We start from the raw sequence: 24,600 nt of genomic DNA on the forward strand, positions 1-24,600 counted from the left end.
TTGTAGAAAATATAAAAACATTTAATCTAAACTGCAAATATATTTTCTTGCATAAACTCAAAGTAAAATTTAGTTAATTTTGGTAAAGTAGCTTTTTCCTATTGCTCTTTAAGAAATTTAATACTTTCAATAAAAACATCTTTTTCAGTATAAACTATAAAATCTAGTTCTATGACCTCTAATAATGCCATAACACCTTGAAATTGATAAAAATAAACATGATTTTGTTTAAGCATTGTTTTACCATCAACAACAGCAAGAAAAAATCTTTTATCTAGGCAAGCTTCAGCTATAGTTAAATCTTTTTTTGAATAAGGACATTTGATTTCAACAGCCCTTATTTTTTCATTTACTAATACAATTCCATCAGGGCCTACACCAAACCAAGGTCATTTTGGGTTAATGATAAATCTGCATCTCAATACTGATACATTTTTTAAACACTTTTTTATTGCAGTGTTTTCATTTATTTTACCCCTATTACTAGCTTTGTTGCAAAAGTTATTTTTATTGTTTTTCTAAATTCTATTCATAATAGAGGCAGAAAATATACTTTTTTGTCTATTAATAACAAAACCAAAGTTTGAAGATGTCAAGCGTTTTTTTCTTTCTTCAAGCCATAAACTTGTAGATTGTGATAATGTAGCTCTTTCCAAAGTCTCTATTTTCTCTTTTGATAGAACTAAATATTTTGAAATAAACATTAATTGAGTTTCATCAAATTCAAATGAGTCACTGAATTCTACTTCAAATTCATTAATTATGGTATCAACAAGATTAAACTTAATATCAGAATTTAAATCGAGTTCTTTTATTTTTAGCTGATATTCAGATATTGATGTTTCATAGTAGGACAAGGAATGATAATTGTTTCCTTTTAAAAGATTTGCAAATGCTATTCCTTCTCCTAGATTATATAAACTATCAGACAGTTTTTTAATTTTTTCATCACTTGGATTATGCACAAAAGTTTCTATTTCCTATACAAAAGGATGCTTTTGTGAGTTGTTTAGATCCTTTTCTAAATCACTCTTTTCAAAGGAAACTTTAGAAAGCTTAATTGGTTCTGAGTTTTTTCCTTCAGCAGGAACATGCCATTGCTGTAACACTTCTGTGCATGCTTTATCAAATGGTACAGAGTTTAAATTTAAATTTTTATATTCATTTAATTGAAATAATACTGCAGCAACATCCTTGCAGCATCCTCTCATACCAGCTTTACAATTACATTTAGCATACAAAATATCTCCTTCTTTTTGACAAAAATGTACATAAATAAGGTACTGATTTTTTTTCATTGAAGCTGAAACTTTAGCTCTAACAAGAAAAGAATTCATTTCAATGTTGAAATTAGGCTAGCTAATGTCAACTAGCTCCAAAAATTAGTTGAACTATCATCTATAATTAACCCTTTCATGCTCCAATTATTTTCCCATAACTAAAAAAAATCCAAACTTTGTTTTTTTGAACCTCATTTATGCCAATACAACATATAAAAAAAAATTAGGAAAAAAATATGTGAAGATGTCATTTGAATTTGTTGTTATAGAACAACACTGCCCACCAATGGGTATTTTTAACAAACAAACAATTTTGAGTTTTTACAATTTTAATTCTACACTACATTTGTTAAAACAGTAATGAAATTAAAATAACAAAACCGTCAAAGATGGATGTTAACAACAGTCAAAGAGGGATGCTGACAAACAACAAAAAATAACTGGTAATGGATTTCTTTATTTTAAAAGACACAGGCTTATCTACCATTTCATACATTGAATAAAAGTAAAACCATTTCCACACTGCCTACAATGACTTAGTTTGTGTAATGTACATGATTAAGAAATTTATTTGCTGAAACCATTTAATTATTGATACTTTCATCATCAGAACTTTTATCTACACTAAACTCTGATTCTGAGCAAGTAGAATCACTGTACATGCACAAATCCTTTTCTTTATTTGTATTCTCGAGATCACTATTATTATTATTACTATCAACATCACTATCGTCAAAGTCTATGACAAAAGCTTCTTCAGAAACTAACTTTTTTATAACGTTATGTGTGTGTTTAGAAGAACAAAATCTTTTTAAAAAGGCTAATTTTTATTTTACTTTAAGTTCTGCAAATAAATAAGTTGCATCAAATTACACACACTCACACACACATATATAGTATATATTTATGTGTGTATATAAACATGTACTAAGCACACCCAGTAAATAATATAGTATTGTACTCAATACAACCATAAGTAACATATATAATCACATTCACAGTAATATTATATTTACTAAAAAATAAAAATAAGAATAATGATATTTTAAATGATAATAATAATAACAATATTTTAATCTTTAAATTCATTTTAACAATTAAATGATGAAAAAAAATGTTTTAATTAAAAAATCTTATCGCATAAAACAATAATAATAATGGACGGGATTTTATACCGTTGAAGCGCAGTGTTGTTCCACAACAACAAATTAATTTTGTTTATTAAATCAAAAAGGTAGAAATAAACAAAAATATAAATGAGTAGTAAGAACAGTACTATGTTAAACTAATATTAAATATTTTTTCACAACAAGATCAGAATTATAAATCCTTTAAATTAGTAGTATTTGTTGTTTGCTCCTACTACCAACTTCACCCATAAAAAATCATCTACAAAATGTCAGTGGTACTATGAATTAGTAAAGTAGACTTTTTCTATAGCCCTTTTCAACTTTCCTTTATAAAATAATATTGTTTTCAATCGGTTAGGATGCACTTTTTGCATTGGGGAAGCTCAGTTTAATTTGTTGTTATACAACAACCCAGCGCATAAAAGGGTTAAATGTTTGTGTATTTTTTCTTGGCTTATATTAGGTAGTAAGGAAAGACATCTTGACTAAGAGCTTATTTGTTCTGGTACAACTTCTTCAGCATCTATTTGATTAAACTGACTAGATATTTCTTGAAATACTGGTTGAGTAGCGATTGAAATGTTTTTAAAAAAATATGGATCAATATCAACAGCATTTGAATCATTTTCCAAACTAATTTCATAGCTATCAACTATGTTTATTGCTGACATGATATATGTTTTGATAATTTGTTTATTTTCGGTGAATACAAAGACCAAAATGCACTGCGGTTTTTTTCTATAGAGGGAACAGTCCATTAACTCTGAAAAGTATTAATTGACATATTTCCAAGTATGTTGTAATACTTGAAAATATATTAATTCCATCTGATGATTGTTTGAAATGAGAGAAAGATCTTGGATTTTTTAACAAGATGGATTAACTTCTTATACTTCCCAATATACCAAAACATAGTTTGCAGAAAATGATGACATGGCTTTTTTTTTTTTTAAATTCAAAACATGCATCTAAACTTATGTAAGGCATAATATAAATAATAGGCTAAAATTCCAAAATTTTTATATAAATTGCTCAATTGTTACTTTCAATAATCAACATAAAGCAACTGCTTATTTAAAATAACTATAAAAGGTTTGATGGAAAAGATAGGATTTCTTAAAACTAAATAAAAGTTCTTCAAAAAAACTGCAAAAAAAAAAAAAAAAAAGCAAAAGAAACTTTTCTCACCAAGTGCTTTTTTGTTTCTTGGGTCATTGTAAGTGGTCTGTAAACAATTTCATAGGGCTTGCTCTCTTGGGGTTCCACAATAAAAGTGTCTGCACCTGACCAATACTCTCCATCAATAACTGGTTTCAATGACCATAAATGATTAGTTTTGTTATGTATGAAAATACTTTTTGCATCACGATTGCGCACATGACTTACAAAATATACAGACTGGAAAAGGTAAAAAAACTTGTTTAAATATTGACATTTCAAGGCCAAAAAATATTTTTACTAATGTAAATAAACAGTAATGTAATAAACAAATTGCATTTAAACAATATCATACTTTGATCTTTTCAATTTTTCAATATCATCATGAAAACATTTGTCAAAGCAACAAGGGACTTATATTAAACTGTAGTATCAGTTAATAATTACCAAAGAAATTCTTCATTGAGAAGAAATAAAGAATTACTATTGATCATTAAGAAAATGGTGTATTAGCTAGACTTTCTTAAAAAATTCTAAAATGAAAAAACTTACTTCCTTCATTGGCATTCGAGGAATGCATGCACCAACAAGATTTAATAACAAAAACTTTCCATCTTCTAAAATGCATTTCAAGTCCTAAAATAATCATGGAAGATATTTATTTCATACAAAAACATCAAAAATTACAAACAAAAAAATACAAATATTACAAGTTCATTTCTTTACAAAGAATAAAACATGAATGAAAAAATTTACATCGCATCTTATCTCTTGACATTCTACCAACGGATTAAAAGTAATCTCAAATGGAACTTCCATTCCACATGAAATATAACCATTGGTTGGAAAAATAGTGAAAACAGATTTAAGTTTTTTGGTATCCCAAGAAAAGTTACTGCCAATGTCCCCATAGTTTGTCATCACAAACTTCCTAATGCTTGAACTACCCAGCGTTACTGAACCAAATGAAATAGACTCACTGTCCAATCTAATATCTGTTCCATGACAACCACCAACAATGCTAAATAGTGGTTGAGATATACCAGCATACTCCATCATCACCTGTTAAAAAAAAAAAAATAAAAAAATAAAGGAAAATATTCAGTATAGAGAAAAGCGAAATAAAAGGTTTCCACAAAGAGTTGATGGAAACATTTTTAAAAGGTTTTGACCAATAAATAAAGGTATTTCATAATTATTGTTGAAGAAAAAATAAATTTAGAGCAAAACTTCTAAAAGCCATAAATAATAAACAATTATTGTTTACCTCATCATAAAATTGAGGTATACGAAACTTTGGGTGGAAATGAATTGTGACATCGCATATAGCTTTAGATTGTAAAGTTACTAATGATTTTGGAAAAAGCCCAAGAATATTTTGATTTTGCAGAGCTAAAGTTGCAGTTGTCAACGCAAATGTAAATTCTATTGATGCTAAACTATTGTTCACAATACGAATTGATTTTGCTGACTTTTCATTGATACGAAGAAAGCCTAAATTGACTTTTCGGTCAGCTGAATTCAAAACTTCCACCTGAAACAAAAAGTAACAATTGAAATCATTTACAATAAACTAAAAAAAAAGTAATAGAAAAAAGCAGTAAAAAAAATAACTAGCAAATGAAGTACATTCATCTCCGTTCCTTGTCCACAAATATTTATTTGAATGACAGACAAACTATTGATTTCAAAAGTCACTTGCTCATTGTAGGATTTTGTCTCTCTTGGGTAGAAGCAGATTTCAGCTTCTTTCTTTTCACCAGGAAAAATAATAAGAGGCAGAAAGTGAACTTCAAGATGATTTGTGTTGGAATATAAGCATTCCACACTAAATGGTAATAAAAACAATAACTTTTTTCTGCTAAATGAAAACAAAAAAAAAAAACAAAAAAAACAAAAACAAAAAAAAAACAACAAAAAAATTAAAAAAATTACAGATTTGAATGTAACTCGGTGAAAATAGACTTACAACAATATCAGTACTGATAAAACAAACATTTTACATAATATCATATATTCTTCAAACTGTATTATATTTAACTAACATGATTTTTTCTTTTATAAATAAAAACTGAAATAATTAAAACAACAGAGTTAAAAACAAAATTTACCTTATTTCTTTAGTATCTTCATTAGTAATATATAAAATCTTTTTCTTGATTGCAGCACCAGATCGATAAATAAAACATGGACCAAAATTAAAGGATGTGAATGAGAATTTTATTGCAGGTAAAACTCCATTTCCAATTATTGATAACTGATATGACGGACCATTAGAAATCTTATAAAAAAATTTTTTTAGACATCAATATCATCAGTTCATCATCAGTTCAGCAAAAAAGTGATGAATACTAAGCAACCAGCAATTCTATCAAACTGTCCTAACAAAAATTAACTTTGCAAGAATCAACCTCTGTAAGAAAAAAAAAAAAAAAAGAACCTTTAACAAAGCACTGCAGTCCTTTAACACCATAGCATATGGTGGTGAAAAAGTAATCTGACATTTTTGTTTCATCATGGCATGAACAGTACCAGTATCTGGAACAATCACTACACTTGAATCTGATGTAAAGTCTACTTTTTCTCTACTTTTTTCTGCTTTTATATTCCATAAAAAATCCAGGTTAAATTTGCTATTATTTTCAATATGAACCTGCCTGATAGACTTGTCATTAATTTCAACCTTTGTAAAAAAAGAGGAAAAATATTACCCCTCATATCATTTTGCATCCATTACTATTGATATCAATATTATATAATATGAATAATATATTGTATAACATTGATGTCAATTTTAGTAAAATGAAAAACTAAGCAGGAGAGTCAGGAGAAAGGCTATAATACTTGAAAACATAAATTCAATCAAACTTTGTTAGGATCATGCAAATATTAAAAATGGATTTAAAAATGAAAACATTATTTAGAACAAAAAAATTATGATAGAAACCAAATCAAAAAATTTAATAACAGAAGTGAAATCTTACATTGAAAAAATTTATGACATTTAGCCCTGAAGGTGATAGCTTAACTTTATTACCAGATGAATCTTCACAATAAATTTCAACATTGAAAGAAACTCCTTCAGCCTTTACATTCAAGACAAGGGGAGAAGTCTTTTTGGAGACTCTACACAAAATATTGAGGTTCATTTCGGCTTCGCTTTCTGGAGTGTAAATAAAAGTAATAGGAATTCTAAAATAAAAGCAGATATTTATAATTTCCCAACTTATTAAAATCCACAAAACTCTCTTTAAACAGAGAATAGAAAAAATACAAAAAAAAAAAAAAAAAAAAACTTAACAACCCCAGACACAGTGTTGCTATACAGATTTTTAGAATATCAAAGACTTTTATAAGCATTTTGATAATAAGCTATTATTTGGGAATAAGTTCTTCTTTTAATCATTAGGAATAATTACTTGTTATGGGGTTCTATATATCCTTTTGTTGGTTCAATTTGAAGATTAGTAATATGAGATGTCGCATCTTGTATAGATTTGTCAAATTTAAAAGAAAATGTTTGATCCTCATTGTTGAGCAGAAATACTTTTTGGCAAGCAGATAAACCTAAAACAAATTAAATCATTTAAGAGAAGCAATTTCACGGCATAAAACCAATTCTTGCATTTTATTCTAGGAAACTACTTATGTTTAAAAAAACAATCTAATAAAAGATCATGCTTTGATCAGGTGAATATTTTTTTAAGGATGATTGATTGTGTTACACATTGAGATTAAAAATGAAAAGTAATAGAAGTAAAGAAAATAAGTTGTTAAATAACAAGTTTTTTTTAAATTTTGATAACAAGGTATTTTAATTGAAGATAAAAAATGAAGATCTATTTATTTTTCAAATGACTTGAAAATATTTCTTTAAAAATATTTTCAAGTCATTTTTTTTATTATTTAATAAGCAACATAACTAACATACAACATATTTAACATACAACTGTTGCCTAGCAATCATATAATCACAATTCTCACGGTTTTTATGAACTTAATTTATCAAAGAAAATTTCCAGATTAACAAAGGGTTTTGTAACTTTTCTTTGAATAGGTACAAACGAACATAGTATGAAGTATTATCTTCACCACATTTGAATAAACCTATAAAACAACCATACCAATCAAAACTTGTTTGAAATTAACATGGGAACAGTCAAATGATATAGAAGGTTCTCTCCCATAAGCAACTAATAGAAAGGGTACAGAGATGTTATTTTCTTTAATTATGAATCTCCATAATGACTCTTTTAAATCAAAGGCATCCATTTTATACTCAAACACTATTTCTGTTCTCTTTCCAGGTTGAATGCACCCATTCATTGTTTTGCAAATAAAATTAGATAAACGGTTTCCAGGGTGCTGTTCAGGAACCCATGAATAATTGTAAGAAGTAGCTGTAGGGTTCATTATAAAAAACTTTCTAAAAAGAAAAAATAAGAAACCTGATAATTAAGATATCTAATGAAGTTAATATAAGATAAATGAGTTATGAATTATTTATATAGAGAAAAAGTGGATGGAATTTAAAACTTGAATTATAAAAGCACAAACAATCAAAATACCTTATTATATTAGTCATACCACAAGCTTCAAACTCAATAACGTTTGTGTTTGGATCAAGAATCAATCCAACTGCCCCTTTCAGTTCGGGATTACGCCGATCTTTTATGTAATTTGATTCTTTTAACTCAAAATGGCACCAAGGTAAAATACTTTTGCCTTGCAGTGCAATAACTGGCTTTTTTAAAGATGGATCCAAATTTTCAATACTATAAATTAGCAACAAATAATAATGTTCTAAGTAACAATTTAAGCTAAATGAATAACAACAACAGTATATGTAAAAGATATACTTTTCCTGCTGCAGTAAATGTATATAAAACAAAACTTCATACCTCATATAGAGAGTTGCATTAAAATCTCGAATTTCTATTGGAGAAAATCTAACTGTAAATGAAGCTTCTTCTCCCACAGGAATAGTCCCAAACATTGGTTCAATTGTAAATGGAATGTCTGTGGTATGAAAACTTTGAGAAGATTTAAACAACTCTGTTTCAAGCATCAATCCCATTATACTAGCTGGTTGATCATCTGTATTAAGTGCACTCTGAACAGCAGCAGCTTGTGAGTAGGGTGGAACTTTAATGAATTCAGGTGAAATATTTGTTTCACCTGAACTTACTATAACTTTACCAAGATCAGCTCGTGCACTAGGTTTATAAAAAACAAAAAAAACATTTATTGATCAATGATAGAAATTAATATGTATATACACAATTTACACAACTTAGAACTATTTAAGTGATAGGATAACTTAAGTTTCACTTTATTTTCAGCTTAAAATAATGATATTACTATTTGATTTCTATTTGTTTCAACTTTTGTCAATGATTCTGCATCTATTAAAATTTTATTTTCAGATTTTTCTTAGTTAAATATAATTTTTATTTGCAAAAAAATACAATTCTACAGAGTACATTATCATGTTCATAAAATTTGTTTAAAGACTGGTGCAAACAAAAAATCCTAAAGCATGTCTTCTTTAATTGTTACCTCACCAAACAATACCGATTATAAAAATATTTACCTTCCACTCTGTGAACTTGTTTGTAACTGCATCTGATTAGAATTGCCTCCTTTTTGAGACAACTTAACAATCTTTTTTTGTTCTATTGTAGATTCAGATTGAACAGAGCTAACCTGTTGTTCATATATCTCTTGATTAATACTCCAACTGTAATCTATTGATATTAAACCTACATTCATCACTTTAAAGCTAAAAGATAAAAAAAGCTTAGTAAGATATTAGTTTTTGTTTTAGCTCAGTGAATGCATTTTCAGTTCATTCAAGGGACAAAAGAAAAAAATCCTTATCTATTCTAAATTAAAAAAACCACCTATATAATCTTGTTTGGAGGATATAGGTTTCTTTAAAATAAATCTTGTCAACAGTCAACTGGTACTTAGAATAATGACAATTTGCTGAAACAAGAATATCTGAATCTATTGATGAACCAGGAATAACAGTGTGTCCTGGTTCTTCTTCAATCTCAACCTTTTTTTTTTTTACAGGCAAGTTTTTTTTAAGAACTATGTTTTCTTCATTATTTATTGGCTGTAAGTCTTCAGTAGTTAAATCATCAACCCAACAAATAATTTGTTTGGCATTATCCCAATCAATAACCTAAATACAAAAACAGCAATTTACATTTTAAATTACATATAATGTTAAGAATATTACAACAGAAATATTAGAAAAATGACCTTTTTATTAACTTGTATTATTTTGGAAACTCGACACAGAATATTTACATGATCAAGTATTTGGGATTGATAACTAAGATAAGAGACAGTAATGTCTTTAGTACAATTAGGCTGAAGATGTCCACAGCTAGGTTTGAATGTTAATTCTGGAATAGAATCCCAGAAAAACCGCATAACATCAGTTGAAGAATGATTGCAAACAGTAAAAGTCATGCTCTTTGACACACCAACATGACAGTCACCAAAAATGATTTGATTGCTACTTTGAACTAAAATAAAAATAATATTTCACTAAAGACATAAAAACAAACTAGTTTGATTTACATGAACCAGTAACATAAAGAGAAAACATAATCTCTTTACAATAATATACTTTATAATACTTGACAGTTCAACTTACTGGCAATGGCTTCTGTATCATGCTGAAAATCAAGCTTCTGTTGGGTTTGCCAATCTGTGAGCAGATTGATATTTTCTATGGTAAACTCTTGACAATAGCCTTCACCAATCAGTTCAATAAAATTGTCTTCAAATGGGTTATCTTCAATTGTTATTTGAATATTGGCAGCAAGTTTTGCAGCAATGCTTGGAGAAAATTCAACGAAAAACTCAACAGTTTCATTAGTTGCAACATTCAAGACAGCTGAGTAATCTCCTGCCACTGCAGATGAGAATGGAATGGTTTGATTACCAATAAAATTTTTTGTTTGACATTTACAATCATGTTTCTGTAAAACAAAAAAAAAAACAACCATCCCTATTTGAAAAGAGTCGAGATTTCTTTAAGTACAAATCTTTAAGCAAGTAATTCTGGTAAATGGGTATAAAATGGGATATTTGATTATGCAAAGGAGCAATACCTAATCCAAAAGAACTTTCCTAAGTTATTAGAATAAAAGTTTTGTTATTTTTTTCACTGTCATTATGTAATTTACATTATTTACTTTAATCATCTATGTAAAAACATTAAATGAAAAATGAAAACAAATCCCATAAAAAATATGACCTGAACCATCTTTTTAAAATCTGGTTTTTGTATAAGACTTTTTGTGTGATAGTAGAAATAAAATTTTAAATCAGTTTTATTTTCTCTGGTTATTATGTAAATCATCAGATGACACTCAATGAGCTATAATATAAAATACCTAGTGAAACTGGAAAACAGCTCATTGACTCACAAGTTCAGATAGAATGAAAAGTATTTTTTTCATGAAATTACTTTTAATAACACTGAGAAAGATAACAGCTCTTTACTATCTATAAATGTTAAGAGATAACAATTAAGCAGCAATAACAGTAAATTGCACTCTAACATAAAATAAGTAAAATGATTGTTAATTTGATAACTTTTAATTCAAGTTAACAACTCTTAACTTGCCATATAATTACAATAAAAATAGTAAAGAAGAAAATTGTAAAACCTATCAAAGTTTTGTGTGTGTGCATTAATAACTTTATTTGTTCTAAAAAAAGAATAGCATTAACTGTATTTTCAATATTTTGTACTTATTAATAAGGAATTGAGAAACCCATGAAGTGTAATTGATTATTGAGCAGAAATTAAAGGATTTATACTCATACTAACTTCTTTATTTTTTGAACAAATAATGTAACTTTTGTTTGGATCAATTAGTCTAATGTGAAACTTGCAAGCCAAAAATCCATCATTTTTAAGAACAATTGGTGCATATTGAGAATGGCCCAAAAGCAACCTAAAAAATTTAAACTATTTTTATTTCATAAAATAACATTTATTTACAGAGCAATAAAACAAGTGAAATAAAATTCAACAAAATTTATTTGCTTCAAAGTTCCCTATCACTTGTGCACATATTTCATCACTTAATCCTTGCTCATAAACTTTTTCTGACTTGTATATGATGAGGTAATTTTTTAATGGATTGATTCAATAGCCACTTCAAAATGGTCAATTAAAACTCCTTGTTGGGTTTTTAACCTACTGGAAAAACTTATGAACTCCAAATACCCACAAAATTTTGAAAAACATTATTCCCTGTATTATCCAACAAGTGGATCTAAACAATAAATATAACTTTTTAGCTTTTGTAGATTACACATGCAATCATAATTTACAAACTTAATTTTAAATCTTCAAGACCCACTCTTTCTACTATCAAAAAATACTGACAGAAAGTAAGTCCTACTTCAACTACATAAAAAAAATATTTTGCACTAATTTAAATAAAATTCCAAATTAGATTAATGTGAGATAAGTAATCATAATTTTTTAATTCTAGCTAGATTACTAAACACTTAATTTATATTTTTACCTTTGAAAGACAATAACAGGAGTTCCTCGTAAGTTAGTAGTAAATGGTTTTAAAATTGAAATATGTGGAAGAACTCCCTCTCCAACAATCTCAAATGTAACATTTCTACCTTTAGAAACAGATCCTGCTAATCCTTCAACCACAGCATCAAAGATGCACGAATATTGCTGAAAAAAAAAAAGAAAGAAATAGATAAGCACAACATTTCATCTAAATAACAAAATTCTTGCATTGATAATCACTTACCTGTATAGCTTGAGGCTGAAAAGAGACAACCACATATACTGTGCTATGTGGATATATTGATGAGCGTTGCATATTTAATTCAAAGACATCATTGATTTTATGAACTGGTTTATTTGATACTGGTTTCAAAGAAAAAACAACATCGCATGGTACCTGCAAATAAACAGTAAAATATTAACATAAAGAACTAAAATATTAAAAACACACAACAACAACAACAATAACAACAAAAGGCAAAAAAAGAAATTAAAGCTAAAAAAAAGATTTATTGCCTTATTAGAATTAGAAATTTTAAATTGAACTTTAGCAATTTGCCCCACAATCACATTGTATATTATAAATCTATTTTCATCTTCTCCATATACACAGGTTCTAGATTCACAATCATGGAATGTGTAACACATTGAATCAAAATTTTTAACAATGCGATGCTCTTCAAATATTGATGCTGCTCCATTTGGCAGAGATAAAATACTTGGTAAACAAACTTCACCAAAAAGTCTGTACTCAATTCCCCCAGGATGATCCTCAGGATCTCTATCACTAATATCAATAACAATGTCCTGCAAAATAAAATTTATAAAAAATGAAGGTCACAAAAACTAAACCATAATATTAACCTGGAGAAATTTTTATACAAGAATCTAATAGTATAGAATTTAGAAAAAAGTATAATGTACCTCTAGACCAGTAATTGCAATCTCTGACACCATATCAACAGTAATGATGCATGCTCCGTTAAGAGCTGGTACAATGCCATTTGATGGGTAAACAGAGAAAATTCCAAAATTCAGTTTGATATTGTGTCCACCAACAATGCCAGTTGTAGGAATAGCATTTGATAACACTTCAGTACTAAAATACATTACATGGAGTAAAATTTTTGCATGGAGTAAAATAACTACTTGGCAGCTAAACATATAATTTACTATAAAAATGCCAGAATTTATTTTTATTTTAGAGATGATTAACTTTTGATTAGAAAATTGTTACAAACACAAATTTTCATACCCTTTAAAAGATTCTCTCCGTGATCGAACTTTTGATCTGTCAGAGAAACTGGTTGTATGCTGTGATGAAGAACTAAAGAGGGTATTGCCAGGTTTTATTTTTCCAATAAAAGTTTGTGCTTTTGAAATAGTAAACCGGAAATCAAATTCACACTTATTTTCAATTACAAATGTTCTGGACTTCTTTGTGTTAACTGTTACAGCACCAAAATTTATTTCACTCCCAGGGTTAATTGTGTACTTGCTGAAGATTGACTTTGCACTTACTTTAACAGGAATGCATGCAATTATTTCTCCATTCTCCCCCATGTTTGGCTCAATAACCTATAGAAATTCAGTTGTATTAATAATTAGTGTATAAGGAAAAAAAAATTTATTCATTTGAAATTCTTCCTGTAGCAAAAAAAAAAAAAAAGTTAGTCTATGCTTGTTTCTATATGTTTCTATAAATATTTTTATGTCAATTTGACATTTTCTTCATTGTTATTTTTAATTTACAATAAAAAAATATTAAATAAAAGACATGAACTTTATATATACCCAAATTTACCTGGCATTTTAGAACAGGCTTTTCTTTTAAAGATATTTCTTTATGAGATATAAAAGTTACTTGAATTGGAGTTGGACGCTCATTTGGTAATAGCACACCCTTGTTTGGAATGACAGATAGTGAACTAATAAAATCTTTGGAATCATCAATACTTTCAATAACAAATAAAAATGAAATTTCATAACGCCCTTTATTTTTCAAGGTGCAATTCAATCTAGCTTCTTCTCCAACTTTAAGTGTTCCAAAGTCCAATACACCATCAGCACCTATTTTTAAGTAATAATGAAAGTAAAATACCAACAGCAGTAAAATAATATTATGATAATGATGGTAGTAATACTATCATAATAAAAATATTATTGTAATTGTATTGATTATGATGGCTATTATTATCAATAATGATAATATTAATAAAAAAATTAATAATTACACTAACAAAAATTTATTTTCAAAGTAACCTTTGGGAAAACTTAGATCAAGTGCAATATCATATGCTTCAGCAACAACAGTGATATTCTCGGCATGTGACAGACCCAAAACATTATCCCCATCAGAAACCTTTAAAAACAATTGCTACCATTGTTACTATACTTATTATAAATATCCAAAATATCATTCTGACATAACATAATTAGTGGATATACTCATTAGCAAATGAATGGATAATACAACTGGTAGATGTCATAATCCTTATTATATAAAGGCATACAGAAGTAAACAACTAATTTTTAAAGTATTAATATAAATTGTAATCCAACTAAACTTTAACAAACTGATGCTTACTTCAACTCTGATTATCTTCTTCAAATTAACAGCTTTAATGGCGCGAAAGTGCATCTGCAAATCAAATTCTGACATTGGTTCAACAATTCCATGATTTGCATTAATTGAAAAATCATCACCAATATTTTCCATTCCACTTAACTTCCATGCTGCTGGGAGTAATGTTTTGTTGCGCAAGTAAATGGTACGTGTTTCTTTTCTAGATATAATCATAAACAAAAATGTGCATTTTTCAAAAACTATGAAATTAGTGTTCAATCAGTAATTCAAAATTTTGAAATAACTGTTTTTATCTAAAATTTTGAACTACTGATTGATTGAAAACTACATTATCAAAATAACAGCAGAAATATAAAAATAACAGTAAAACTATCAAAATAACAGAACACTAAAAAAAAAATTAAAATTTTACCTATGAAGTAATACTCTGTCAAATTGAATGATCTTGCGATCAATTTCAAGCTCAGGACGAACACCATGAGAAGAAACTTTAAAAAGTATTGGTTCAGGATTATCTTTAATGCAACATACTATTGTGTCTTCATAAAAACCAGGTGTTTTAGGATATGCCCATATTTTAAGTGTCTGAAGTAATTAAAAAATAACTTTGTTTTACTTTTAGTCAAATTTTGACTTTAAATCTCTTAGCAAAACTTAAACAAGAATGAATAAATTACCTCATTTTCCCCAGGAAATAAAGACATTGAGGTGGGCTCAAGAAGAAAAGTAGTAGCATTACCATCATTTAAATATGAAAACATTAATTCTGCCTTCATTGGAGAAGTATTTGACATACACAGGGTCTCCATATTTTCAGGATATCTGCCCTCACGGTATCTTTCTCGATTTTTTCCAGCAAGTAAAGGTCCAAACTCAAACACCTGATTACTTAAGTTAAAAACCTTATGAAATATCTCATCTGATTTTTTGTACTTCTTGCAAAGTGGAAATACCACTTTAGGATCTTGACATATTGATGGGAGAGAACACATACCGCGACAGAATAGTTGATACTTACGTTGCGTTCCTGCAATTTCAAGGTTAAGAGTTTGATCAAATTGGCCAATCTCTTGTGATTGAAAACTAACTTTCAACTCCATAGTTTTTAGTGGCTCAACAACCCATCGGTGTTCATTAAAAATGGAAAAAGATTTGACAGTCATGCAGTGTGATACTGAACTGAAAGTTTTTTTGAAAATATTTACCAGATTGGAATAATACATATAAGTAAAAAACATATATAAAAAAATATCTTTTAACAAATCTTAAATACACTCTGCATTATACAAATACACATACATACACACACACAAATACATGTGTGCGTGTGTATATATATATATATATATATATATATATATATATATATATATATATACACACATTCAGTTGAGGATGTTGGTTCATTGAGCTAAACTTCATCAGGAATCATAGTAATACTTAAATCACGTTTTTTTTAAACTGTCATTAGTTAGTATTTGACAAGTTGAACTCTATAATGTGGTATTTCACTACTGAGTTTTGAAAATGAATATGTTTTATCAACGTCTTAGCAATATATATAAAAAACAAAATAAAAAACTGAGAAATGATTCAAAAAACTCATATCTTTTCAAATTGAAGCGGCACTCAGTTTGCAAATCAAATTTATCGGCAAGGTGCTATTATACATTATATACATTTTTATACATGTATATTACATACATCTTACAAACCTCTTTTTATCAGGACTGATCACTAGAGGAGGAGGTGATTCAGGTTTTGCTGCAGCCAATGAACTATATCGACCTTTTTTAACTGCAACAACAGATGGAATTTTCTCAATTTTGCACTTTGCTTGCTTTTTTGAATCCTATGACATTAACTTAATTTTTTCATGACCAGCTTAACTTTTTACAAAAATCTAATAATAATTGTTCATAATACCTGATCAAATAAACTAGAGTTCTCATGTTGTTTACTTTATAATCCCTATAAAAGATGGTTTGATGGAATAATCATAGTACGTTTTTTAAAGAAAACAAATTATGAATATTCTACCAAATGATCTTTTATAGTGCTTCAACAATCAGCTAAACAGAATACTACCTTTTTTTCAATAGCTCTCTCCAGTAGATCAGATTTTTCATCGCTAATTGAACCCTGAACTCTTTCTTCAGTTGACATAAATGTAAAAAAATGCTTGGATTCATTTATTGGTGGAGCCTGTCTGGAAACTGGATACATAAGTACAGATAATATTGTATTTGATGGGAGAGCAGGTGCTAATGTCTTTAAATCAACATCATCCAGTACCTTAATACAAAAAACTATATTAAAAATAATAATGTTTATATAAGACAGCATAAGTTGAATGTAAATATATCAAATTTGAACATAAAAATATATTTTTTAAGATTTGAAAAACTTAATAAAAAAAAATTGCTAGTTATACTTCTTGAATTTGTGGCAAAATATTTGTTTCTAGAGCTTCTTTTAAACAGCTTTTTTGTGGTTCTCTTACTTGTACCATAATATGTGGTATTCCAATACCATCTTTTAATCTGGTATTTATTTCATTTGGAAGTTCTCCATTATTTTCATTACTTGCAATTCCTGATTCCAATAACTAAACAAGTATTATAAAGTATCAGTTTCTTTGCAGTTTAACCTTATAAAGCTTACAAAGAACTTTATTTTCCTTTATCATCTTTTAAACAGTTTATATTGGATATTTAACATTAAGATAATTATGAAATATTTACATTAAGTTAACTACACAATTTTATTAATAGTAATGATAAAGTGTTTAAATGTGTATTTTCATTTAATGTGATTCTTGATCTACTGATATTTCATTTTTGCTTTAATGTGTTTTGATGGAAAAATACAGTAGGTATCAATTAGACCTTATTTTTACCTCTTTGCGCCGTTCTTTTTCTATCTGCTTCTTTTTATCATTTTTTTTGTTGAAAGTTTGCAAAACAGAAGAATGCACAAAAACCTCAGTTTCAGTTTCTTCAGGTTCCACCACACTACCTGCTATTCTGTCCCAGCCATCAAACAATTTTATAATATCACGCAATGACAGCTCATATGGTTTAAAGCTACACACAAAATCACATATAATTTATATCATTTTGAAAAAATATTTTATAGCACTTTAAAGATTTATGTTTGTGTATATGTAAGAAAATATCAAATAATACAAGTTCTCTTAATACAAATAATAAATTATTAAAAGAAATTTTTGCTGGATTATGTTTACCAACATCATCAGCTCATAAAATAATTTAACTTTTAAAAACCGTTTAAAATTAACTGACATAAGCAGTTGAATGATTCCTTTCTTTTTTAGCAAAAATATGAAATATGGAGTTCAAAATTTAGTTTTAACAAATTGGTCTTTATTAAGACTAATTCTGCCATTAAAAGGTGAACATTGGTGCCTCTGTATCTTAAGAGCCTCACAAACCTTAAAATCAAATTTTTTTGTCTCCATTTTTAGAGTTTTAGTCTTCTCCCAGTTTATTTCTTCAGAGCAAAACTTACTTATTGTGACTATTATGTGACTATTGCAGACTGATGATTTATGCCCTTATTTAAATTTTTTTTTGTCAAAAGAAAGATCATTCAAAAGGTATAATGTTCTTCTGAATGAATTTAAAGTTAACCACATGTACAAATAATACTGTTTAGTACTGTGATTCCGAAATACCAAAACGATCATCTTAATCCTGGCCCACACTTTGTAACTTCTTTGAGAGATATGCCTTATATGGGTATTATAGCAAAAACATAGTCTTTTGCTTTAAAGCTGGAATATAACAAAAAGATTGAAAATGCACAGGATTTGAGAATGCTTTAAAAAAACTTAAATCGAGCAAATAATAAGCCAAAAAAGAGAAAAAAGAAAAGCAAACTTGTCAGTATATATCCATTTGATAAAGGCAATTGTTTAGTTAGAATAGAACACAACAAAGCTTTAGAAAAAATTCGTGAATAAATTGGTCCAACAAGAGTTCTAAGTGAAGATTCTACTTAAAGTTACGCCATTTCTCACAACTTAATAAAAAGCAACAATTTTCAAAAACTCAGTATGATAATATATATCCATGTGACCCCATCGCACCTCATATGTATGGTTTAATTAAAGCTCATAAACCTGAAAAATTCTATCCTATGAGAATAGTTGTATCAACTATCAGCACGCCAAACTATGGAAAATCTAGCTACTTAGTGAAGACAATACAACTTGTCTTAAAAAGAATGAAACACAGTTGTGAAAATCTTTTAACTTTATTAGGAAATCAAACTCATGGAATATAGAAAAAACCAAGATTCAAGTTTCACTTGATGTAGTTTAACTGTATCCATCAATTCTTTAAAGAAGCTACTTTGATTCTTTTAGATCAATTAGATGATTCCTACAAACATTCTACCAAGCTTACTATATCAGAAATGAGAAAGTTTATAGAGCTTTGTTTACATTGTTGTAATTTCTTGTGAAACAAAGAAATTCATGAATTTGAGAATCCCGGTCCTATAGATGCTTCATTTATGGTCATACTGGCAAAATCTTTTCTACAATTCCACAAACAAAATGCTTTTAAGATTGCAACAACATTAAATCCTCCAACATAAAATCATATCTAAGATATGTTGATGATAGTCATGCTAGATTTTCAAAAATTCAGGAAGCAGAGCAATTCCAACTTATTTTGAACAAAGAACACTCAGCTATACTATACACAATTGAAATCGAAAGTGAAAAAAAAACTTTGAACTTTCTTGATGAAACAATAATGAACAACATCAAAAGTAATTACAAGTTTAAATTTTACAGGAAAGAAGCCATTACAAATACTCAAATTAAACCTCAAATCAAATCATGAACCCAAAATTTTAAGCACAATATTTAAAGGTTATGTTCATAGAGCTTACTCCATGTGCATTGAGTCACATTTACAAATCGAGATAAACTTTCTAATTCAAATATTCAACAAAAATGGTTATGACAAAAGCCAACTGATAAGTATTGTAAACTAAATTAGTAAAAAAAAGGTCCTTAAAGAACAATAAAATTCAATCCGAGTATAATGCCCTATATACAGTACTATATACATTATATACATTACTGTGGATACCATCACTGTCTCCAAATTTAAAAAAATATTTAAAAAAATTGGATATAGAGTAGTTTTTAAATCAAATCCTAATTTAAGATCGTTGCTAACATGAAAAAATAAATCTGAATTACTAGGCAATAGCCTAGAACTTATTTAATTGAATGCAACTGCTTAGAAAATACATCGACAAAACAAAGTTACAAATTAGAACTGGAACTCAGCAATATCAGAAAAGTTTAAACGAGGGCAAACATCATCAGTCTACAATAGCTGCACACAGTAAGTTTTGTTTGCAGGAAATAATCTGGGAGAAGACTAAAACTCTTAAAGTGGAGACAAAAAAATTTGAGCAAAAGGTCCGTGAGGCTCTTGAAATACAGAGACACCAATGTTCCTATTTAAATGGCAGAATTAGTCTTGATAATAACCAATTTGTTAAAAATAAATTTTGGACTCAACTGCTTATGTCAGTTAATTTTAAAATATTTCTTTTTTTTAAAGTTAAAATATTTTATGAGCTGATGATGCTGGTAACCATAATCCAGCATCTATATTAATATAACATGCACTTTTATATACATTGTCAATATTCAAGTCATATATATGTATGTATATATGTATGTATGTATGTATGTATGTATGTATGTATGTATGTATGTATGTATGTATGTATGTATGTATGTATGTATGTATGTATGTATGTATGTATGTATGTATGTATGTATGTATGTATGTATGTATGTATGTATGTATGTATATATATATATATATATATAAAAGAAAAATCTAAACTCATTTAAGAAATTACAAAATATTTGTTTTGCTCTTTCAGATTCACTAGAACTTTAGTAATGTGCACTATGGTTCATTATTGGAGTAGTTTCAAATCTGTTGGTTAAACAAAATGAAAACAAATACCTGAGTCTAAGATTTTTATCTTCTGCGGTTTCTAGTTCTTCTTTTCCATCCTCAATTATAGAAACAGGAAAATCTTTTAATAATCCAGATTTAATTTGAGGTCCTCTTGAACTACCAATTTTTTTTCTAAGTAATTAACAAAATTAAAACTAAATGAAACTTGTATTTTAAGATTATTTCATAAGTACTTAAACCTTAACTGTGAAAATGACTTAATATTAATTGTATTTGAAGCATAATATATAATAGCCCAAAGTTTGTATGTGTGTATGTTCTTTATAAAAAAAAATCCAGAGTTTTGATCCAATCCTCACCAAATTTTGTACGAAGGTCTAATTTTTCCAAGAGAAGGTTTTAGGCCAGGTTAGGACCACCCCAGACTACATGTTCAGGCTTCTTATGACTGGAACCAAGTTCCAGCCCCCTCTAACAATTTCTCTTGCCCAAAGCAGGTAGAGGTGATTATGGAGCTAATATTTTATTAGTTTTTACCAGCAAAAACCATAAAAATTGTAAATATGTGTTTGGAAAAGCATACTGTATAAATGAACAAAAGAGTTTGATAGGTTTTTGTTTAGAGAGAAGATTATTGTGATTTATTGATGTGTTTGTTGCGAAAAAGCTACATTACCACAATGTGGTTTAGTTCCTAAAAACATGACAGCATAGCTACAAATGCATTTCTGATTAATACAGTAAAATTTTATATCTAATAGCTGGAAAACCCAGTACATTACACCAGGTATTCCAGAATTAAATACTTAAGGCTAAAAATGCAGAAAAACGACATAGTGGTTGAAATGGAACAATTTTAATGCTTGGATTGTATCCCAACCATTTTGAAAAACATTTATCTTTGAGTGTGTTTTAATATCTAAATTTTAAACTTAAATATCAAATTTAACAAACATTTATTAAGGGTTTATACCAGAAAAGTAAAATAGCTATAAGTGCATAATAAAAAAACAGTTTAAAATATTCATATTATAATTTAAATTTCTCCAAGGATAGTGAAATAAAAAAAGTAAGAGTAAATCTTTAAAATTAATTTACTTTTCACCATCGTCATTATTAGAAGAGTATCTATCTTCTGATAGATTTGTTTCTGGTCTCAATGCATCATTTGTTGATTTGTTCCCAATAATTTCTGCATTTCCAAACCTATCTTGGCTTTTTTTATCTTTCAACTTACTTGGATTGAAAGTTTTCTTTTTCTTGTTATTTCTAAAACCAGAAAATATAGAAAAATTCCGCAAATAATATCTTAGGATGGACAATAGTTAATGCTATAATCACAGTAAGAAAAAATGAACTAATGTTTTTTAAAACAAAAACAATTTAGAATAAAAAAAAAAGAATATTCAAGCAAAAATGTGTTATAACAAAAAATGAAAAAATACTTTTCTTCTTCTCTTCTCTTTTCTTCCAATAAAACTTTCTCTAATTTTTCTCTCTCTTTTCTTGCCTTAAGTTCTTTTTTCTTGTTAACTCTTAATCGCTTTAGTAGTAATCTCTTTTGATCAATAATGTTGCGCTCTACTTCCAGAAGAGCATCATATTCTTCTTCAGTCATCTCTTCCAACTTTGCCCATTCATTTCTCTCAGCCATTTGGTGCTGCATTTCTATCCAACAGTATATTTTAAACATTTATCAATCACTTAAGAAAAATAAAAATTAAATGTGTCTAGTATAAAAAAATAATTAGACTTTGTACCATCTTCACACTTTTTCTTTTGATTGATAATTTTCAATGTTTCAAAATCCAATTTTAAAGTTATTGCATAGATGTGTTTTCGATTATTGATTGCTTTTAACAACATTTTAGCGCTGGTAGTTAAATCAATAACAAATGAACTTTCCAAACCATCAAAAACTATTCCGGTTGCACAGTCTGATTCCTATTTGAAAAATGAATGACAATTACAACAAAATTGATGATATAATATAAACATAATATAACAAAAGAAACTATTAAAAAAGAACCCACTTTCATTCTTTCAGATAGTAACTCAACTAAGATATCTTCTGGTAAAATACAACTGTAAAACTCATCTTCAACACCATCTGGACCATAAGTGATATCTAATTTCTTTGAAATAAAGGTAGCATTGGAAAATGTATGAGGTGTAGGAGGATTTTTTTTACCAAGTTTTGTAACTGGCATTGCTAAACCCCTGTTACTTGGTGATTTTGATGCATTACCAATCAGACCATAGTCCATTTGAACATTAGGTAATATAGAGTGAGTTTTAAGTTCGTTACTATTTAGAAATTGATCATTGTTTAACTTAGCAAGACGAGCAGCAGCACAGCATAACTCGCGTGTTCGGATAGCTTTAAATAATTGAAAGAAAAATAGTGCAAAATAAACAACTATGACATGTGAAAAGATTTTATTACTAAAAGTTTCATCATTAAATTGTTAAACAACTTTCAATTTAACATATAAACCAATTTAAATCCAGCATAAACTTTTAATTAAATAAATACATTCACCTATTTTAAAATATATGTAAACATCACCTGCCACAGATCTGCCATTTTTTATAGACTGAATAACAACCTCATCTATTTTAATAACAGCAGCTCTGTACATTTTTGATAACTCAATTGCTGTTGCAGTTTTTCCAGATAATGGAGGACCATGAACAACTACACAAATACTATGATGACATAAAGAATCCCCTTCAGTAGCTAAATTAATCCCTAGATAAGATGCTATGGCAGCTGCTACTGGTGTTACTTCTAAATCTCCAACTCCAGTTTCTAAAGGCAATTACTTTAAGTTTTAAGATAATATCCAATAGAATGTAACATAATTAATGGATAGCCTTACTAGTATTTTCAAATAAAACTTGTGCTTCTTTTAATATATTTAATTTACCATCTTTTCCACTTAAGCTTGAAGTGAGTGCATTGCTAATAGAAGGTGTTTCTGTTGTAAAACTTTCAAACGATCTGCTATGAAGTTTTTCATAGTAAGACACAATTTCTTTTGGTAAACCTTCACCAGGAACTCGTGGAGGTAGTAAAATCCTATTGTGTTCATCATAGCAGTGCAGGGATTGTAGAATCTTAAAAAATATTTAAAGTCATGAGGGGTAATATCTAAATAAAATAAAAGTCTAAACAGAATTGTAAGAAAAAAAATTAAAATAGATTTAGATGAGTAAACAAGCAATTACCTTCTCTTCTTCAAGATATTGTTTATCAAACTCCAAAGAGTAAAACTCAACAGGAAATGTGCATGGGTTTGTTACTTTTACAACCATCTCAGATTTTCCACAAAACGGAAGAACAGGAGAAAAAATCAACATTTTATTATTGAACTCAATATGTGGTTCTTTTCCAGTTCCTTTGCATGTAATAAAATGCTTGATTGTGCTTTGAGAAAGTTTAATGGGCAGTTTTTTAGTGTAATTAACCTAAAAATGTAAAACAGGATTAACATTTTTTTATTTTTTTATTTTTTATAAAAAATATCATACTATGTTTTGAATAAAATTTTACTTTGAAAATAACTTTAATTTATGACCAGGCTTTTGCCTAGATAAAAGGAACTAGATCACAATCCTGGTTTGAGGTTCAAGCTGAAAGAGTTCATTGATGTTTTTTGGATTTAGATCTAAAAGGGTAGTTTTCTTCAAGCATATATAATGAAAACAAACCAAACCTACACTATGTAAAGTCAAAATAGGTCATAGTATTTCTCATTGATCTTAAAGAAAATTAATACTAAGAATAATAGTTACTATATTATAGCATAATTTACATTATCTGAACAAAGTTACTTTATTCAAAACATTATGAATGAGCAACATTAAGTAATAATAATGTGTTCAAATAAGTCTCCGC

General features: G+C 28.0%; 2 protein-coding genes across 12 annotated transcripts in view; both read right to left on the reverse strand.

Annotated features, from left to right (window-relative positions):
• LOC145194041 (axonemal central pair apparatus protein HYDIN-like) overlaps positions 1 to 24,600 on the reverse strand; it is a 55,438-nt gene that overhangs the window by 4,550 nt on the left and 26,288 nt on the right. For 7 of the 11 annotated variants that reach the window (XM_090068332.1, XM_090068331.1, XM_090068330.1 and 4 more), the window contains 39 exons: positions 23,931 to 24,170; positions 23,630 to 23,819; positions 23,269 to 23,511; positions 22,733 to 23,079; positions 22,460 to 22,643; positions 22,145 to 22,367; positions 21,798 to 21,968; positions 20,745 to 20,870; positions 17,618 to 17,804; positions 17,153 to 17,326; positions 16,807 to 17,013; positions 16,434 to 16,570; positions 15,396 to 15,897; positions 15,131 to 15,303; positions 14,719 to 14,917; positions 14,394 to 14,493; positions 13,936 to 14,201; positions 13,387 to 13,709; positions 13,056 to 13,230; positions 12,648 to 12,938; positions 12,376 to 12,528; positions 12,130 to 12,296; positions 11,424 to 11,550; positions 10,239 to 10,566; positions 9,839 to 10,107; positions 9,472 to 9,758; positions 9,162 to 9,350; positions 8,470 to 8,784; positions 8,137 to 8,343; positions 7,693 to 7,994; positions 6,988 to 7,135; positions 6,553 to 6,760; positions 6,009 to 6,251; positions 5,680 to 5,849; positions 5,198 to 5,396; positions 4,836 to 5,102; positions 4,325 to 4,630; positions 4,121 to 4,204; positions 3,599 to 3,808 (listed from right to left, as the gene is read on the reverse strand). In XM_090068332.1, the coding sequence (XP_089924458.1) occupies positions 3,599 to 3,808; positions 4,121 to 4,204; positions 4,325 to 4,630; positions 4,836 to 5,102; positions 5,198 to 5,396; positions 5,680 to 5,849; positions 6,009 to 6,251; positions 6,553 to 6,760; positions 6,988 to 7,135; positions 7,693 to 7,994; positions 8,137 to 8,343; positions 8,470 to 8,784; positions 9,162 to 9,350; positions 9,472 to 9,758; positions 9,839 to 10,107; positions 10,239 to 10,566; positions 11,424 to 11,550; positions 12,130 to 12,296; positions 12,376 to 12,528; positions 12,648 to 12,938; positions 13,056 to 13,230; positions 13,387 to 13,709; positions 13,936 to 14,201; positions 14,394 to 14,493; positions 14,719 to 14,917; positions 15,131 to 15,303; positions 15,396 to 15,897; positions 16,434 to 16,570; positions 16,807 to 17,013; positions 17,153 to 17,326; positions 17,618 to 17,804; positions 20,745 to 20,870; positions 21,798 to 21,968; positions 22,145 to 22,367; positions 22,460 to 22,643; positions 22,733 to 23,079; positions 23,269 to 23,511; positions 23,630 to 23,819; positions 23,931 to 24,170 (8,637 nt within the window). The other 4 variants (XR_016445483.1, XR_016445484.1, XM_090068336.1 and 1 more) reach the window with 4 other exon arrangements.
• On the reverse strand, positions 84 to 1,337 carry LOC149881079 (uncharacterized). The gene is made up of 3 exons (XM_090069087.1): positions 987 to 1,337; positions 554 to 821; positions 84 to 373 (listed from the first exon to the last, which is right to left on the reverse strand). The coding sequence occupies exons 1-3, from the start codon at positions 1,335 to 1,337 to the stop codon at positions 99 to 101; spliced, it is 894 nt and encodes a 297-aa protein (XP_089925213.1). The 3' UTR covers positions 84 to 98.

The sequence above is a fragment of the Hydra viridissima genome, unplaced genomic scaffold (genome assembly GCF_058129835.1).
Source record: "Hydra viridissima isolate aposymbiotic clone 2 unplaced genomic scaffold, HvirCarnegie_v1 scaffold_12, whole genome shotgun sequence".
Taxonomy (NCBI): domain Eukaryota; kingdom Metazoa; phylum Cnidaria; class Hydrozoa; order Anthoathecata; family Hydridae; genus Hydra; species Hydra viridissima.